This window comes from Hermetia illucens, chromosome 6 (genome assembly GCF_905115235.1).
Source record: "Hermetia illucens chromosome 6, iHerIll2.2.curated.20191125, whole genome shotgun sequence".
NCBI classification, from domain to species: Eukaryota; Metazoa; Arthropoda; class Insecta; order Diptera; family Stratiomyidae; genus Hermetia; species Hermetia illucens.
The window spans coordinates 3,514,436-3,533,313 of NC_051854.1; the positions used below are offsets into that span (position 1 = coordinate 3,514,436).

General features: G+C 43.4%; 1 protein-coding gene across 1 annotated transcript; it reads left to right on the forward strand.

Annotated features, from left to right (window-relative positions):
- The first annotated feature begins 3,526 nt into the window (after window positions 1–3,526).
- Window positions 3,527–18,364, forward strand: LOC119659819 (angiotensin-converting enzyme-like). The gene is made up of 7 exons (XM_038068103.1): window positions 3,527–3,822; window positions 6,260–6,821; window positions 16,343–16,688; window positions 16,759–17,050; window positions 17,380–17,600; window positions 17,665–17,787; window positions 17,846–18,364. The coding sequence occupies exons 1-7, from the start codon at window positions 3,778–3,780 to the stop codon at window positions 18,027–18,029; spliced, it is 1,773 nt and encodes a 590-aa protein (XP_037924031.1). The 5' UTR covers window positions 3,527–3,777; the 3' UTR covers window positions 18,030–18,364.
- Window positions 18,365–18,878: the final 514 nt, after the last annotated feature.

Genomic DNA, 18,878 nt, shown 5'->3' on the forward strand with positions numbered 1-18,878 from the left:
AGAAAGAAAAATCTATTCTTAATGAAAAGATGCAATTGAAGGATGGTCCGTAGAAGAATACTTTATCGATTGTGGATGGTAAGTGACTTGGTATCTGTTGTGAAGTGATAAGAAAATGATAATTGCAAATTAGATTACCACAAGAAGACTACGCACAGGAAGACCAAATCAAGTTTGCGTATTCACAAGTTGTATGTCGGTGTAGCGATGGCGTTCGCAATCACGCGGTCGTACACCAATGCACTGCATCACATACACGGCATTAACACCACAGTCAATGCGCGAAATTTTTCGCGCGTAAGTGATCGAACAACGTCGAACATGTGCAATGCTTTTCCTCTATCAAACAAATACAAGCAATGCACCGAGAGATAGATTTCCTGTTTATATGTTCGCAAATTTCTCCATATCTCGCACCAAATAAGATTTTCACTAAACTGGAAAGGTGATGACTAGAAGAGAACAATCATTATAGGTCATTTTACATCTAGTTACCCTTACATGGATAGGACACAGATGCATAACTCGCGTTCATGAATATCACAGATATTGTTTAGGTACTTAGTGGTAGACATAAGTCCTTGGGGAAGCACCTACAGAGTTTTAATGAAATGTCCTGGAAGTCGCCTATTTTTACGAATCACGTACTCTTATTTGTTGTAAAAAATATTCAGAGGTTGTTGCCTTGGCAAGATAGAAGTGGTGATTGCCTGTGACCGTTGTGGATATACAGCAACGAGAAAAAAATTGCTGAAAATTTGTAGTTCCATAAAGGATAACAAAACTACGGTCCTGGACAATATATCTAATGTGAAACGACTCGGTTGGGGAGTGCACATTTGGATTTTTGGTAAACCTCTATGCGAGATAGGTAATAAATTGTTTAGAACCTGGTGAATCAATCAAATCAGTAATATGGTTTCTGTAGTTAGGTTATTGAATTGATTGAAACTATAATTCACGGGCGTGGCAGCAAATAATTTCATGCAGAATTATACCTTAGCTGTGAGGTATAGCCAATGGGAGCCTAAATCGGAGGTGTCTAATTATGGTTGAAATGAAAATGTCAGCTAATTTGTCGCTAATTATCTGAAGGAAAGGTGGCAACACTGATTACACTGTAGCAGCACGCTATTCCCATACAAACTCCGTTTCTGTATGCGTGACTTGAAAAAAAAGTATTCAATCAATAGCTAAGGTATATTGATGCTGTGTACATATGCGGTCTCAACTATGTCCTATGGTTGCCATTTACCTCTTCGATGGGGTATAGCGCCGCGCCACCTTGCCAAGTTACCTGAACTGCCCTTCAACTCCCCCACGACTTCCCGAGACGCTTGCAATCCTCCTATACTGTCCTGGGCCAAGTGCCCTTGGTACGATTCACTAGTGGGCCATCTTGGGACAGTGAATTCCACTGAATGCAATTGTCGCCCCTGCTTAATGTGCGACCTATCTATTGGTACTAGAGAGGCCCGTCAGACTGAAAACCTTGGTTTACCTTAAGTCCAACTCTAGCAAGCAGATGTCATCAGCGTTATCGAGGTGCTTGAGGAAGGATGTCATAGTGCATTGAACTCCTCCACGTCCGCCGGACAAAGCACCATGAAGGATGTGGATTATTTTAGCTATTTTTTTGCAACGGAATGCAGGATGCAGATATCCATCCAATTGCCACACTCAAAACGAGTGCCCTTTTGGAATCTTCACGATCATCGCCTCTTTCCTCCCTCTAGGAAATGCCTCGAATTCCCAAGATTTCCATATAAAGGGAAGCAGCAACAGAAGGAGGAGCCTCACCTGATGTGATACGATCAAGAGCCGTGGAGAAGTGTTCTTCTCACCTCTTCAGTTGTCGGTTACCGTGGATGAACAGTTGGCCGTTGATGTCCTTCACAGGACCATCGAAAGGTTTGCGACGTGCAAGCTCTTTCATGATGTGTTATATACTTCCGAAATCATTGCTTTCTGCGGCAGTTTCCGCTTCCTTGACCAGCGTAATAGCAAATTCTCCCTTTGCACGGCACACGCTTCGCTCAACTTCTCGGGATTTCACTGAGCATGGGAGTCCAGGGCGTGTCACGCCCTTCATCACTCGCAACGATCAATAGAGCCTTCGACCTCTTCTGTTAATCGATCCGCTTCCACGATATATCCGAGTCGTACGGTCTCACATGATTCGCGAGTGCATTCCAAGCGGAAGTACTGGGGCTACTGGAAGCCTGTGGATGGCTTAGGCATGATCTGAGTCCAGCAGCTATTAAGAACTTGTACTCAGCGGCGGCATCTTCCAGGCTGCTGGGACAGTGCAGAAACGCGCTGAAGAGTTTTGGCAGTCCTATGGTTGGTACAGTCTGTGTACAGTTGCCAACTGTCTAGGATGGAATCTACTCGCATTACTTAACAACCACGGACCTCAAATGGTGAATGCTGGCCACCTGTGTTAAGTCCAGGAGGATTTGGTCCGCCTCTAACCGGGGGAAAGAGTCAGACACATTCTTTGCGATTGTTCAGCATTAGACAGAGTCAGGGTACGGAAACTGGGTAAGCCATTTTTTGAAGACCTCAGGGAGACTTATAGCTGCAGGGTGGAAGAGCTGCTACCCTTCGTGAATGCCGGCTGGACTCTGTCCCCTTGCTCTTGCCACAGCAGTTATTGTGTTAGGGGTTTGTGGCATTAAAACTGCGCGCCATAGTGCTAATTGTGGTTCTGGGAAAGGCCACTGATATCTACCTACCCTAGCCTGGGAGCCTGCTGTAGAGATTTCAACAAAAGAAGAAGTAGTTCAAGATAGACGCTCCTTTGAGGGCAATTAAATAATTGATTATGCTGATGAGGTCCGCAACCGCTTGACCAAAAGGTGATCCATCCGTAAAATAGAGATCTCTTGACATGTATACCTTTGGCAGGAGAAATAAGAGATTTTCTTACTCCTTATCTTTCTCCCCCTCAATTGCAATACGAATACGATATCCTTTCTAACTGGAATTAGCGTTCTGAGGAAAAACTACTCAAAACGTCCTGAAAGGCTGATTCCATTAGTTCAAAAGGAAATCCTTCTATGAAATACGCACTTGAGTAAAGGAATGCATGCAACTGTATGCATATTCAAGCCCCCTTCAAAGAAATGCATAGAAACGATGAAGCTTGTCTCAGACGAACTAATTGAAGACTTGAATCCACTTGGAGCAATGAATCCAGGCATTGGCTCTTCTTGATATTGATTTGCATATGAAAGCTCGCACAATTTGACCTCAATCCCCGATACAATGATTAAATAATTGTTTACGTTATCAATTTCTACTTCCCGACGTCAAAGAACTTTTCAAGGAGATACGAAAGGCACTTATCATGGTCGAAAGTCATTCTTGCGACTCTTGCGAGGGGATAAGAACAGTCAACAGGTTAACAAGAGAGCAATTGTCTGATGGCTTCTTGAGGTTATCTGAGCAGAAATCCAGAACAGAAAGGAAAGTGCATCTTTCAATAAATTCTTGTTTTTTTTTTGCTTATAATGGCCTTGGAGTGGAAATATTGAATGTTAGTCATAGAGTCTAGTACTTTGTCAACAACGGAGGAAGTACATTCATTAAAGTGAAAAATTTATTGATTCGGTTTTTTTTCGGAATTAGCAGACAAATATTTGCTATTTTGCTGGCGAGTGAATTAGAGTGAAGACACGAGGCTAGGGCCAGACGGTAAAATCATCGTGAATCGGGATTTTCCATTTGATATAAAGTCTAGATTAGATTCAGGGTGAAAAATCGAAAATTGCAATGTCAACAAGTGTGTGGATTGTTGTTTTGATTTTGATTTCGAAAGTAAGTTCGCAAATAGGAAGTGATGATTTTGAGTTTCTGTTATCTCCTCTAGCAGCTCATAAGAGCCAGCATTCAAATAATCAGCTGGCATCTATCAGAATCTATCTGTAGTGAGGTTGAGCCTAGCTCTCCTGAACCCTCAAACAGAAGCCACATGCAGAGCAACACAATTGCTTCTGGAAAACATCGTGAAAAACTCCTATTACTAATGACTGAAGTGACTAAGCATTTGCCTGACTCCTTGTTTTCATTACTTCCTTCTTGTTGGCCATTTCGCTCAGCGTCAAATAGACCTCACAGTTCATGATGATCCAAACAATTACTCGAACCAAGAACATTTCTTAATCCAATCCAACAATTAAGAAACAACTTTTATGCCATCCATACCTTGCACTGGGATATCTAAGGCAACAAGGATTACGCACTCGGGCGGTCCTCTACTGCAAGTCGTTCGCCGCCTAAGCAGCTTTCCCTTACCAGACTTGCCTATTCTACTTCTTCTAAAGTTTTCAATTACATCAAAAGTAAAGATGGTCTCTCTCCGTTTCCTCTTTCGCGCAAAACTGACGAAGGATGGCTCCTCCGACCGCGCAATTGCATCCTTCAAATTGACGTCGCACTCTCTCTCTCTAAGCTCAACTTTCGTAGGGGCAACTTTGGGGGTTTGAACTTAGCTCTGGCGTCAATCAACTGGGCTTCCATTCTGTCGTCATTAACCTGCAACCAAGCCCTATTCTCCTTTTATTCCATTCTGTCTGACTTCTCTCCTAGTTACGTTCCTTCCGCCCCCAAATCCCTGAGCTCTTACACATTATGGTTCATCGCTGAAATTCATAAAAACCTTTGTCTGAAGCAAGCTGCGAGGAAAACGTTTTAGTGCAGACGTTGACCATTTTAGCGCTCTGCGATCTTCAGTTAAGTTGCTGATAATTAAGTCTAGCAAGGATTATCTGAGAGCCTCCCAGTCCCTTCTCTGTTTCAACAAATTCTCTGTCTCCACTTCTACCTCTCCTCAGCTATCCTGTGATTAACTTTGCAGTTGCTTCTCTTCAGTGCATAAATCCTATCCCTCTTCTTCCTTTCTCCCCCTTCTGAGTGCAGCTTCCTCCGAATCTTCTATCATTCCCCTCCTTACTCTCTCTTTTGTGAAGTGCTGATGCCAATTGTCTTCCCAACCTCTTCCTGATTAAAACTTCACCAACTTTGTGGCCAAATGCCTCAACTCTCGGCAGGAAGTCCACGTCACGTCGATCTACTACTGCCAATCTTCTGGACTTCACCAACTTTGTGGCCAAATGTTCAACTCTCGGCAGGAAGTACACGTCATTTACATGGACTTTTCCAAGGCTTTCGATTCCGTTAGCCACGAGATACTATTGTTCAAACTCGCCTCTCTCAACCTTCCTCCATCACTTAATACATGGTTCGCGTCCTACCTTTCCTTCCGATCCTGTGGCGTTTCCTTTGATAGTTGTATTTCTAGTCTTTTTTCCCCTTCCTTTGGTGTGCCGCGAGGATCCATTTGGGACCTCTTTTATTTTTATTCTTTATTAACGACCTCCCCTCTATCCTTATTTGCCCTTGCTTGTTATACGCCGATGACCTCAAGCTGTTTTCTTCTGTTTCGTCCCTAATGGATTGCGCTTCCCTGCAGGCAAATCTGGATACTTTGGTCCATTGGTGCACAGTTAATAAGTCTCTTAATGTCAGCAAATGCCAATCGAGGTGTTACTCACTTAGAACCCCTCCCATCCCTTTCTCCTACTCTCTTGGTGGTTGCTCTCTGTTCTATTTGAACTCTACCCTTGACCTGCGCCTAACCCTTGACGATAAACTTCATTTTGACAGCCACTAATTTGATATCACCAAGGGTGCTTCCAAAATGTCAGGTTTCATATTGCGTTCCTGTACTGATTTCACCTCGGTCCAACCGTTCATAACTCCCTCATGAGAAGTATCCTTGAGTGTTGTTCCGTGATTTGGTCCCCTTTTCGTAATTATGGTTGTCTTGCCCTAGAGAAGACACAGCGCAAATTCATTGTTTCGCTCTTTTTCAAGATCTCCCTCCTCCGTGTTGACTATCCCGCGCACCACCGTACCTTTTGTATCCCTTACCTCCAACAACGTAGAACCTTCCTCGATTTTTGCACCCTCTTCAAACTCTTTACCGGCCTAATGGCCTGTTCCGCCTCTGCTGATATCGTTCTTCATAACGCGTCATACAACACGCGTTACGCTGACATTTTCGGTGTGCCTTTCGCAGAGCTCGAAGTCTACTTCCATTCCTCGATCCCAAGACTATGTCGGAGTCAGTTGTAACATACAAGTTGGCAACTGCTGCCAATAGGTGCGCAGCACGAAAGTTGCTGGATAGAATGCCGACTTTGAAAATTCTTCCTTTGCTTGATTTATAATAATATAATCCTCTAATTTCTAGTATAATGCAGCTGCCACTAACACATCCTTGCCCGAAGAGCAAGAAGGGTACAAAGGGGACGAAGACTACGACGAACAAGGACTCAGCGATTATGAGCTCCTTCTCGAATTGCAACGAGAAATTCAACGTCTCCCCCTAAAATCACTACGAAATCAACAAGAAATCTTTCAACTACGTAATCGACTTTTCAAACCAACTGAAGAAATAGCTTCGAAAATGGCTTCCCTTTCACTAAAAGCGATCGACAATGAAGTGCTCAAACGTCAGCTCTTGAATGTTAAAAATTCCATTTTACTATTGAACGAGACGGTTATGAATAAATTTCAGAATATTTCCAGCAGTATATCCGCCATACAACGACAGAATACAATTTGCATGTATAAGAATAAAACTGATTGTAGTTTGGCATACGTTCCGCACGTTCAGGATATTCTACGTGAAAATGACGAACAGGATGCTCTTACGTATTACTGGCAGGCATGGAATGGGAATCATTCAGAACATATTAGACACCTATTCAACGAGTGGTTGGAAATCGTTAGAAATTTATTGGATTCCTACCGTGAGTACTTTTCATCATTTTAAAAAGCTTTTAGTGTTGATTCAAATGGGGGTGGGTTGTTTACATTGAAATTCGCCTGGAGATGTTGGGGAAACGTTCATGAGAAGGTTACGAGTGGGTAGTTTGATAAATTTAAGTACCAATGCCAATGGTAATTTAGTAACCTTTACACGAATGTTTTTCTGAGCACAATTTAATCATGCATGATATGTGGGAAGAACAACCTACCCAAATTTAAAAGGAAAAGGAAGTAGATGGAGTTCGAACCACTGCGACAGATCTGGTTCGTCGAGGGAAGACGGAAAGAGAATGATCCTCATTTTTGACGAAGTGGGTATAGCGTGTCAACCACACCTATGCGCATCGCTCGCGATTACCTGAAATGCGCTTCAGCTCTTCCCACGACTTTCCGAGACGCTTGCAATCCTCTACTCCTCTGCACCAAGTGTCTGTATTTTACTAACCAATTTTTAAGGTTTTGAGAACCAAGGGGGCCTTCAATTTATCCGAGGTGGCTCAGAAACGTCATGCCATTTGTATCTCTGAAACCTAGCCTGACCATAAAATTCTAGACTTCGAGCTTCCAGAAGGCTATTCAATTTTTCGCTACGATAAGGACCGGTCTGCATCACGGTAAGTCTACTGGCAGTGGAGTCCTAAGTTTAATTAAACATCCACTCCACCCCGAATCCGTCTTCTCTTCATCTGTCTCTTTTTATGATATGGTGCCTTACGTGTCTCTCCGTCCAACAACGTTCCGTCCATTGTATCTAGCTTACGTATATGTTCCGTTTCCAATTCCTTCTAACAACCCCTGCTAATCTTCTTTTCTACTCTCATTTCTTATGAATACTTGTTCTGCCCTGCAATTCAACACCACGCTCCATATTTCCTTAAACTTTCCCCGTATGTGAAAATTGACACTAACAATTTTGAACTTTGAAACAGAGTTCATTAGCTCTAACTGCAAACCTGTGCGTCGATTAGTTAAGTTCAATTTCTACAAAGCCAACTTTGATTGTCTCAGGCCAAATCCTCCTTGACTGGGCACAAGTGGTGAGCCTTCGCTATCTGAGATCCGCGGCTGCTAAGTAGTGCGAATAGATTCCGCTCTTGGCAGTCGCCAGCGAGACACTGACTGTACCCGTTGAAGGGCTGCTAAGAGAAAAACCCCGCCTGGCCAATCCGCTAGTCCGCTCATTCCTCTCTATCTTCTTATGACCGAGAACCCAAAGGGGGTGACCTGCCGTGCCGCCCAGACTGCTCAGTGCGTTTCTGCACTGCCCCACTAGCCTGGAGGATGTCTTCGCTGAGTACAAGGCCTTAATGGCCGCTTGGCTGCCGGTCAAAATGGTTATGTTGTGCTTGGAGCTTGGATCATTCGCCAGCATTGACGAGCCTCCAATATCGCCAGTACTTTCGCTTAGCGAAACCTGGAAGATCATGCTACTCGGAGACACATATCGGTCGCCTCTGACCCAATGCTCCTGTATTAGTGCGATGTCGACCTCTTCGTCTAGGAAGAAGACAACGTGCAGACACGTGCACTTCGAGTGCTGCAAATTGACCTGCGTTACCCTCAGCATGATCTGCGTGCGTGGGGGGTTCGTCAGTTCCCGTCGAAGCGGCGATTCTGATCTCCTCCAAAGAACTCGTTGGCGGCGTCGATTGGATTCAAGTCGTCGACCGGTTTTGCAGAGCGGAACACTTTCATCTTTGCGCTCTTGACTGCGAACCGCACATTATAGCCTACCTTTTCCAGTGCCCCCAGGCACTCTCCATTTATAAGGACCAGAAAAGGTTGGCTGTTTGTCTGGCGTTCCTCCTCCTTGATAACTACCCATGCTTAGAGATTGGATGAGCTTGTCCTTATCCATGCGAATCTTCATCAACCAAATGCGGACGACCAGTTTCCTGGGAATGTCGTCGTAGGGGATGACTTTAAGCTTTACGCCGTCATAGCCGTCGCTGATCTTAGCCACGCGAGCCCCTGAAGAATTGGTCCTCACAACCTATAACGTGGAACTCATAGACCACCTGAGAAGAAGAGGCAAAGATGGATCCCGTGTTTTCGCCTTTGACGTGCAGGAGATGCCCAATGACCATCCCCGACAGCCTGGCCTCAACACTGCTCCACACCTTCGGCGTTAGTTTACCGCTAATGGAATTGTCATCCGCCAGCGTCATACGTGAGTGGCTCTTGGCCACGTCGCTGAAGGGTTTCGCAATTCGTGGCTCGTCGGCTGGCTGTTGCTGCTTACTTCTCTCCGGAAGTTGCTTAGTGTCCTTGCTCTTGCCCACTCTGCTCTGCTTGTGTTTTTGTTCGACCTCGTTTTAAGATCGATTGCATTTGAGAGTGGTAGGCTTTGCCTTCTACTCGTCTACCAAGCGTTTGCTGTTATATTCCCCAATAATTGGCTGGTATTGGGCGAGGTCCTTTTTATCTCGCTCGTCGGCAGTACTGGCTTCCTTATACTTAGCAATCTTGCTGAGAATATGCATGGCCTTCTGGTACTGGCTCTTGAGCAGGACACCAGTGGGCCTTCGTTTCTTAGCCGGTTTTCGGTGACCGACGTTATTGTCGGTCTTTGCTTTTGAGGGATCCCTCGACGTCGACGGTCTCGGGCTACTATGCCTGGTACTCACTACATCCAGCTTGACAGCGATGGATTTCAGACTGGAAACCACTAGTCCGTCTGCCGCCTCGCTCCGGGGGCTTCCTGTAGTTGGTTTCAGCACAGTAATGCTACGGCTGGCACCGATTGTACTACTCTCGACGGATGCTATCTCTTGGCTGGATGCCAGTAACTCGTCCTCCGATGATGCGCCTGGCATCACCACCTCTTCTTCTCTCGTCGGTTTATTTTGTTTTTTAATAATTGAGTCCATGTATTGGTTTCACGAGTAGTCCGGTATGGGTCTTATTTGAAATTGAAGGCGGAACTAAATTATGCAACTTCAACCTGAGGCATAATCAGACCATCGTGTACGAATGGTTCAAGTAGTTAGAGCGCTGGGCTGTCATAGCGGAAAGTCGTGATTCGAATCTCACTGATGGCAGAGGGATTTGTTATTGTGATTGGAAGTCGGATATCAATCGACTCAGCTGTGGATGAGTACCAGGGTAATAATCTCGGCAATGCTGGCTACATTGCCTCCTACAGTGTACTGTAGTGTACCGCTGCAGTCTTGAATGAAGTACTCTAATTGGATTGTTGCGCCAACGATTATTATTATTATAATTTCTCACTGTCCATCTTACCCTAACTTCCGAGATTCTGCTTTTTTCTCCTTCGGTTAATTGTTGGGATACCAGGCAGAATCCTGTCGTCTTCTACCGTAGAGTAGGAGCCTCATTCCCACTAAAAGTTCCAATCTCCCCACCTTTGGTTTGTTTTGCCCGATTGAAGAGTTTTTGCACCTTTGTTCTCACTCTGGCCAGATTCCTGTTCCACCAGGGTGCATCGCTTGATGACTTAACAATTTTAACCGGACAACTAGCCTCATATGCGCCAATGACGATTTTTTGTGGTCTTCCACCAATGTTTCCAATTCTACTCGCTCCTGATATCATCGCCCCTTTATAGATGAGCTTTGTTGTCGCTCAGGTGGCTTGCATAGGAGTCCAAATTTGTTCGCCTGCGATTCCTTCTATTCTTTTTATTTTAGAATTTCCCTGTGCCCCTGCACCTACCTGCATTCCTGTACCTTGCAGACCACGAATTTGCCCCCGGTACACCCAGGGTTTTTAAGCCAGCACTGTTTGAATGTTGTCCTTGGACGTCTTACAATCACTGCAGATTCAGCTTTTGCGTGGTAGGGGTTTACTCTTCTGGTTTCAGGCCTTCCTTATTTCTTTAGTTTTGTTCGAAATTATTGTGGTTGAATATAAGATTTCCAAAACCGACTGCTCCAACATTCTTCGCCTTAGTTTTGTACGCCATTAACCGAGGTTTAACCTTACTTTAGCTGAGTAGATCATAGGCAAGTTCAACATCAAAGCTCAATCTGCTCCTGCTGGCCATCGTTACCTTTTCAGATCAGACTTAAGAAGCACGACTCTCTCTTCCTTGCTCAAGTTTTTAGCGAAACCAGCTTTCTAGATTTTGCTCTTACTCTATGCATCTGAGCTACATTTTCCTCTCGTCTCTATTCGGGCCCAGTTTCTTCCAACCAGCACCTAACGTGGTCCTACTGTCCTTCCTTCGGCTCCTTCAAGGCCTTATGCTATGTCGTTAACCATCTTCGCCTTTCTTCACTGCCTCCTACCACTTCTCACTTGCCTTTCGTTTTAGTGGATGGGAAAGCTAAACATGTTTGCTTCTAGTTCGACCACTACTGACCGTCTCATCTTATCAAGATACTTTGACAGATTAAGATTCAGTTAATAGATGATGTCCAAACATACATCAGCAAGTGTCTGCCAATGGCATGCCCAACTAAAGTCTTTTCCACTGCTTTCGTCTATGGTTTTGTTTGCTCGCTCTGTATAGTGTCATGTGCCCAAAATAATTAATCTGCATTCACTAAATCCCGTGGTCTAGTTCCCTAGTTATCGAATCTTTTTCTTATCTTCCCCTGTTTACTAATCATTCACCTAATCTATCGGTCCCCACCCCCTCAAGGTTGCACAACATATACTCTTAACCAAGCTTATATATTCATATCCTGAATTTTACTTTACGGTCCGGAAATTAATCAATAAATTTTAAGGTTCTGACTTGAATTTCTAAGAACTCTATAAAAATATATAAAATTCCCTGATTCCGATAACTGACTGTTTTTCAAGACGGATCATAAATGGTGTTATCTTTCCATCCGGTCCACTTAAAACAAGCCAATAAGTATCGAAATTACCTAGCCCCGGTATTTGATCCGACTGTCTCTCTTATCAATTGAGTGATAATAGGCCGCTAGTGTTTTCTTTGAAATTTAATTCATATTTAATCGGAAATCAATAATTGCATTTAGATTTACTGATCTGACTTCAACCTTCGTGGGCAACACTCTGATAAAATTCTCTTGAGTCACTGAGTTTACAAAGATTAAGAGGAAACACTTTGTTATCGATGTTGTTCCTGATACAAGAGTTGAAGTTGTGATAAACCCCTTCGTCAACTTTTCTTATAAAAGCGAAATCCACTCGACTTGCTTTATATTGCCGACAAGTGTAGTCATGGAAGTCTCTAGTGTGATATTCGCCGCTTTTCTTATATCCATCGTCGGTGCCAGTAGTATTCCTATTCAGTCGCGAATTCAAAGTGGTTATCTTGTAAGAAGTGCCCATGACTTCCCCTACTTTGTTCACATAATCGTAACCTTCAAAGCGGGTTCAACACAACAATGTGCTGGCACAGTTATTACCGATCGGTGGGTCCTCACTTCTTATAGCTGTACCAACAACGCAGCAAAAATCAAGCTTTACTTCGGAATATACCAGCTAAATGCAACAGTCACTGCAACACAGATGGAAGTCGGCCCCGAAGCGGTGGTGCCTTATCCAACCAAAGTAGATGATATCTCGCTCATCCTGCTTCCAACTTTTCTATTTTTCGGCGACACAATACAGGCTATTAAGATAACTCAATCGACAGTCCCGGTCGACACGTTTTTGGTGGCTGCAGGGTTCCAAACTGGTCAAAATCTCCTAAAGTATGGCTTCTTCAATCGTCGTGACCCTAGTGTTTGCCGATCTTCATACTCAAACTTCGATGAGTTTAAGCAGATTTGCGCTACAGGATATACGAATCCGTACCAACGACCTTGCAAAGGGCATGAAGGCAGTGGTCTCGTTAGGAATTGGCCTGAAACACCTTACCTGGTTGGAATATTTTCGTCACCAAGTAGTTGTTCAGGTACTAGCCCAGCCGTATATGTGAACGTGATAAAATATATACCTTGGATAGAAAGTGAACTGAATAATACACCACCACCTGTACCTACTACAACAGCAGCGAATGTAGCTCGAAAACTACCTTAAGTATTGGAATTTAATAGTAATCTTTAATCTCCTAATAAATTTGATAAAATAAAGTTGTCATGAAAACTAACTACAGCCAGGCAATTTAGCTTTTTTCGACCCCTTTGTAGATGACAAGAACTATGACAATATATGGTTTAATTTAACTAACAGATAGTCCGACCGGGTAAAGTGCCAGACCTCTGTGCACCTAAAAAGGATGTCATGAACCCATGAAATGAACGGAAAGGAAGGCACGATTGAACCGAGCTTGAACCATCAGAGTCCAACATGGCAGTATGTGGCAGAGGGGAAGGGGGGGGGGGGGTTGCCAGGGTAGAGCGACAGAGAAACCAAAAGGATGTTCTAGCTAAAGAGATCTGGTAAGGGCAATGCTGAAGGCTTCGCCAGCCAAGTAAGAACTTTTCCAGACGAGGTCGTTTCAAAAAGGAAATCAGTCTAATCTAAGGATGACGTATAGACGTCGACCATAAAACCATCAATAGATGTAGCCTATCATTAGGTAGGTTGTCTGACAGCTAAGGGATCTTTTGGAACAGATATTTCAAGTGCATCATTCAAGGGCACTGGTTAACCCAATTCTTTCTGTAATGTTTCGCTAACTCGTAATGTGACTTCCAACGTCAGTGAACACTACTCCCCTAGTGGGAACCTGACAGTCATCTTTTATCTGAAAAACAGGTACTGTGGGTCTGTATGCCCAAAAATTGAAGAAGTCGTTAAACTGATTTACGAACGCTGTGGATGGAGAAATATTTATTACTTTGGATTACGACTCGATTACAAGTGTATTACGACCGTCATCTACTCGAAGGAGTGCATTACGATGGCATGCGAACATCCCCTAGCAATTGGAATTGTGAATTATCTGACCCTCAGTGGGGATGTCATCGTGCTAGACATGAATCCCCGAAAGCAGTAGATCCCTGATTTACCAGACCTGCAGGCAACTCTGCGCAGAGATTGATGTTGACTCATAGCTCGATTTCCTCGTAAAGTTTAATCAGGGACTGCCTCCTCAGAAGAACAGCCTAAAGAAATCCAAGATGTCTCCAGAAAAATCATTCTTTTGCAGGAACTTGATTGCACGACTAATCATCATTTTGTATTTGCTTCCGAACTACACTTTGTACTTTTTCGATTCGATGCCATAACCGAGAAAAAAGTCGTTTCTTCTGCAACGTTGATTCAGTTTTCCTCGTTCATCCATCCTAACACTTTAAAATTTTATACGCCAGATGCAGGTCTGATGAGGGGGGTGGGGCGGAAATAGGGGGTATCATGCTAGCCGCGTCCTAGTCCTATCTAGTTACGCCCCCAAGACTGGGCACCGCCCTGCCCACAGTGTGTGCATCGCTTTCACCAGACGTGTCACGATCCTTGCACCAAACACAGTTCTCTTTTTTATTGCAAATCTTCGCTTGGTAACAGATTGGAGACGGGTGTCCACGGTCCAGCCACCTGTAACACTTGGTGAGGGCTACTGGTATTCATACCCTGATTTTCCCGTCGTTAAGGAGGTTCCTCGTGTATTGCTCGGTAACTTCCACCACATCGATTTTTTGGCGTTAAGCATTGACAAATGATACCTATCCGAGCATTGGTTACCTCTGGATATTCATTCTGGTCTTTTTCTAACAGTGTGGCGTGTTATTCCCTTGTGTCCTTCTTTGCCTTGTTTCTTGGGCCCTGGAGACTACTTGGAAAAAATTTCTTTCAGACGCGTGTTCCTCCTTCCGCTTTTTCCGCAGCTCCCTTTCCAGTATTTTGTATGCGGTTCGTTTAGCGCTTACAGTATATTCCCACCAGAAAATGTGGCTGCTCCTGCTCTTCACGTGTCTTCCGCTGCAGCCCATGTTCACCTGTAGAAAGAAATGCAGGCCAGTAGTTCCTTCAGTTGCATCAGCTCGCATGAGCTTCAGTAATGTCGTTAGAACATTCGACTGTGCTTCCATCCGACTCCTGTCCGGATTCACTTGCTTGGGTCCAGGGATTTTATCTTAATTTTTTTTTCTAAAAGAGGAATACTGCAGAGGACTACAGTTGCCGTCTCCGCAGCTTTGCGAGGCTTCCTCTTCAATTGGCCGTCCCGGTGTTTCAGTCTTCTCTGCCTTTATTGCTGGGGGTTACGATGAGAGACCCATTTTCGTGCTGCTCACTTCCTCCTTCCCTCGTATTTCTCGACTTTCTCAAATTTTCGTTGTCCTCGATGAAAATTTGACCAGCGTATCTTGCGCAAGGAAGCGGGCTGCCGAGAGACGATGCCTAAGGGTAAAAAGCGCGTACTAATCTTGCACTTCACGTTAACAAAGGAAGGAAAGACTCACAAACCCGCAGATCTGTATTTTTTTTGCAAAGCCCTTTAGGACCCTCCTTTGCATACGCTGGGTCATGTCACCAGCAATTTCATCGAAGAGAAGCGCTTCAGCCTTTTCAGGGTTTTTTGTTGAATGTCTTCTAATGCTTTGCTTTTGGAGGAAGTGTCACCTACATTTCCCAGTTTAATTCACTCCTGACCATTTGGTGCTTGCTTCCTCGAGGCTTGTGTACACATTAACTCTTTCTTATAAGCAAACGTGTCGGTCATCTTAAGACACGGATTGATTTTCTGACGACAATCAGAGCCTCGCTGGAAGAAGCCCAACAGTACCAGTTTATATTGAGTGTGGGCTCAGCCCTTGTACTTGTGGATGCAAGTCCTACCTAAAGCCTCTTCCGAACTAAGCAGCATGGTACCCGAGTTGTACAACGTAAATCCACGCCTGAGCCCCGAAGGACTCTTGCCGTGATGTGTACGTAACCCCAATGAAATTTGCATTAAGGGGCCAACCGCAAATAACTGGGCCGAGAAAACATGTCCCAGGAATTCCCCTAAGATATGTGAACGGGAAGGGTTATCCCAGATCTCATATTACCAGATAACCTCTGGTGACGCTTCGTGGCCGACGCCATTTCAGCAAGTCTAGTGGATCCTTGATCACTTGGTGTTGAATCAGTCCACAGGGTTACTGCCCATCTATTTTCTTGCCAGCACCTGTATAAGTCAATCCTCATGTATTTCTTGGAGGCTTGGGTTCTTAGCAAAAAAAAAATTGCAAACTCTTATCCACATTCAAGGAGAGAATCTTTCGAGCAATTTTTCGTTTCCACAAGAGCATGGACGGATAGTAGAAGAAAAAGAAAATGTAGCAGACACTGCCTAAGGTCGCCCGGTAGATGCTACGTGTACCAAATTGATGGACCTCTGCCTGGAGTTCCTAGATCGATGACCGGTTGTTGACCCTTTTACAAATGAGTGATCTCTGTGTGGAGGATTCTTAGAATTTTTTTTTGGGCCTAAATTGCATGATCTTATTTTCTTTCAATAAGTTTTTGTCGGAGTTTGGACATTTTTTGAAGAAAAACTAAATCTTGAAGGTGAAGGATTCCTCTTTCAGTAAATCTGTAATGCTATTTTACCGTGTACGTCTCCTCCATTTTCCTGGTATTACCTTATGTCTGACATATTACACCAGAATAAAATAATGATCCATTTGCACAGTAAAACCCTCGGAACCGCAACCCATATCCTTAATTCGGTATCACCAATACGAGGATACGAACTTTCTAAGCAAATTAGAAAAGGAAGTGTTGAAAGTCCAACCACTTTATCAAGCGCTACATGCATATTTGCGGACAATAATGCGGTTCCTATTTGAGAGCAATTCAATCCAGCCCAGGTCCTCTCTACCCATTCATTTACTTCCTTATGTAATTCGTCATATTGAAGTAAAGAATCCTTTTACCAACGAAATCAACGCTGCTTTCCGAGACTTCGATCTGGCAGGAATGAAAAGAAAAAGAATCCTGGGAACATTTTTAACTGATTTGGAAGGTGAAGTTGAAAGGTGAGTCATTTCGAATGTCCTGAGACTTCACAAGACTAATAAACTTAAATTAATTTATCCTTTTTTCCAGATTACTCTCGGATAAAACCACGCAGACTAAAGACTGTTTGGTGGATCAATATTCCACCAAAGAGCGGGAAACATACTCACAATTATATAAGGACCTTTTCCGCAAGCAATATGAAAAACTTACATCTTCACGGCCTATCGGAATCAACCAGGAGCCGTGTCCTGGATTTAACGATGCCATCTTCAAAGCAATCGGTTTGGCTATAATGAGCCCTCATCATCTTCGCAATGTAGGCGTGATTAAAGACTATAATTACAGTGATGGCATGAGGTACTACCATTTATTGGAACATGTAAGTTGACAGTAGAAAATTAAGGACGAAAAAGGAATATCCTAGAAATAGTGCGTAAAGTCTAAGGAGAAGGTATCAGCGAACTTTAAGAGTGACACCTGCTAATGGTTAGAAACGAAAAGATCAAGCCTGTTGCAGTGTAAATTGTGGCCCTTTCCCGGTTAGCCTGCAGGACTCATGGATTACATCTGACCAGCAGGATTCCATGAGGCTTGCAGACCAAAATATCGAAGCTAAAATCACACCGGAATTGCATGTGAAATAGTTTCGATTTCTCGTTATTTACATTGACTTATCCTTTCATTTATTTATTTTAATAATAATTCCAGGCGGTACCCGACATGTTTGACCTGCTTACACACTTTGTCAATGAAAAATTCATATCAAGCATCCTCGACAACGAGATCACATCCGACGATTATACTTGCAAATATTGGAAAGTCATGAATAAATTTACAGGAGTGAAATCGGGGATTGATATTGAAAATACCTCGGTTCCCTTGCTCTACTCCTCGCATAGCTGTCTCTGGGACATGCAATTCTCTATGAAGTAAAATTTAAAGCCCGTTGATGCGGAGAAACGATTTAATGAAGTTACCAAATTTCCATTGTAGAAGGGTGTTCAGTGAAATTGTCGGATTTCAAATTTACAAAGGATTATGCCTGAAAGCAAATAGTACGGACCCATGGCAGGATTGCGATTTCATGGACAATGAGGAGGCAGTTGGTGTGTTGAGGTGAGCAAATTTTGAAAGTGGATTCGTTATCTGTAATTTACACCTTATTGCATTTTAGGGAGGCTCTGAGCCTCGGTGCAGCAAAATCATGGAAATATGCCTTGAAATTACTCACGGGGCAGGAGGATATTGATATTCATCCGTTTTTGGAATATTATCAGCCGTTAATGATACTAATAGAAGACAAGAACAAAGAGAGTGGCGCTACTGTGGGATGGAGTGAAGATATTGAAGATTGTTGATTATTGCAAAACATCTTGTACCTTATTCTAGATATTCATTGATTCCTTCCTTCCCACGTGTTAAGCCTAAGATCCTCCGGTTGTTTATACATGCTGTCCCTACCGTGCCTAATAAAAGTGTAGAGTTCCCTTTATTACCCCTAGTTCCCCTAGAAAAATTATTTTTTACCTCGGATATAACTTACCTCACGACGCAAATTTTCAGCTCCCAGAAAAACCTTACTTTCTCGCTATTCTAGTGTAGATAGATAGCCCTAGATAGTAAGAGCTCTTAACGAGTATCTGTTATCTGGTACTGAAAAAGCTCCAAATTGAAAAATATATTGCAAACTGCTTTCCGCTTTGTCATAAGACAACCCTCTAAAGAGGCAGGGATGGAAAATCTATTGTCCTTTTAATCTCAGCAATAATAATTTATTTATCGAATCGATATCGATTGGAATTCAGCTGCATAATATCCTCTGTGCAGCTGCTGCTTATGGGATATGCCCTTTGAGATGTTTACATAGTAGAGATTTCGTAAGAGTTGAGTTAACCCTTAACACATGCATAATTTTGAATGCCCCTGTTCTAGAAGGATCCTGGAGATATTTTTCAGATTTTGCAGATTGATGTAATAAAGATATAAACATTTTTTAGATATTCAACGTAGAACTTCGAAATTTTAATCCTGGAAACGTCCAAATCACACCCTCTTCAAGTTAAGGAGGAGACTCTCCTTCCTCCTTACGGAGATGGCCATCGAGCATCTCCTGGAAAGCAGAAGTGGAAAGAGGTGATTCATCCCCTGCTTCAATTCCTCCCAGGTTTTCTTGGATTCTACCTGATACCATGCGTGACCAATTTTCC

Coding starts and splice junctions, on each gene's coding strand:
- LOC119659819 (XM_038068103.1), top strand. CDS start 3,778: ATGTCAACAAGTGTGTGGATTGTTGTTTTGATTTTGATTTCGAAA. Junction 3,823..6,259: donor TTTTGATTTTGATTTCGAAA/GTAAGTTCGCAA, acceptor TCTAATTTCTAG/TATAATGCAGCTGCCACTAA. Junction 17,788..17,845: donor GAGGCAGTTGGTGTGTTGAG/GTGAGCAAATTT, acceptor ATTGCATTTTAG/GGAGGCTCTGAGCCTCGGTG.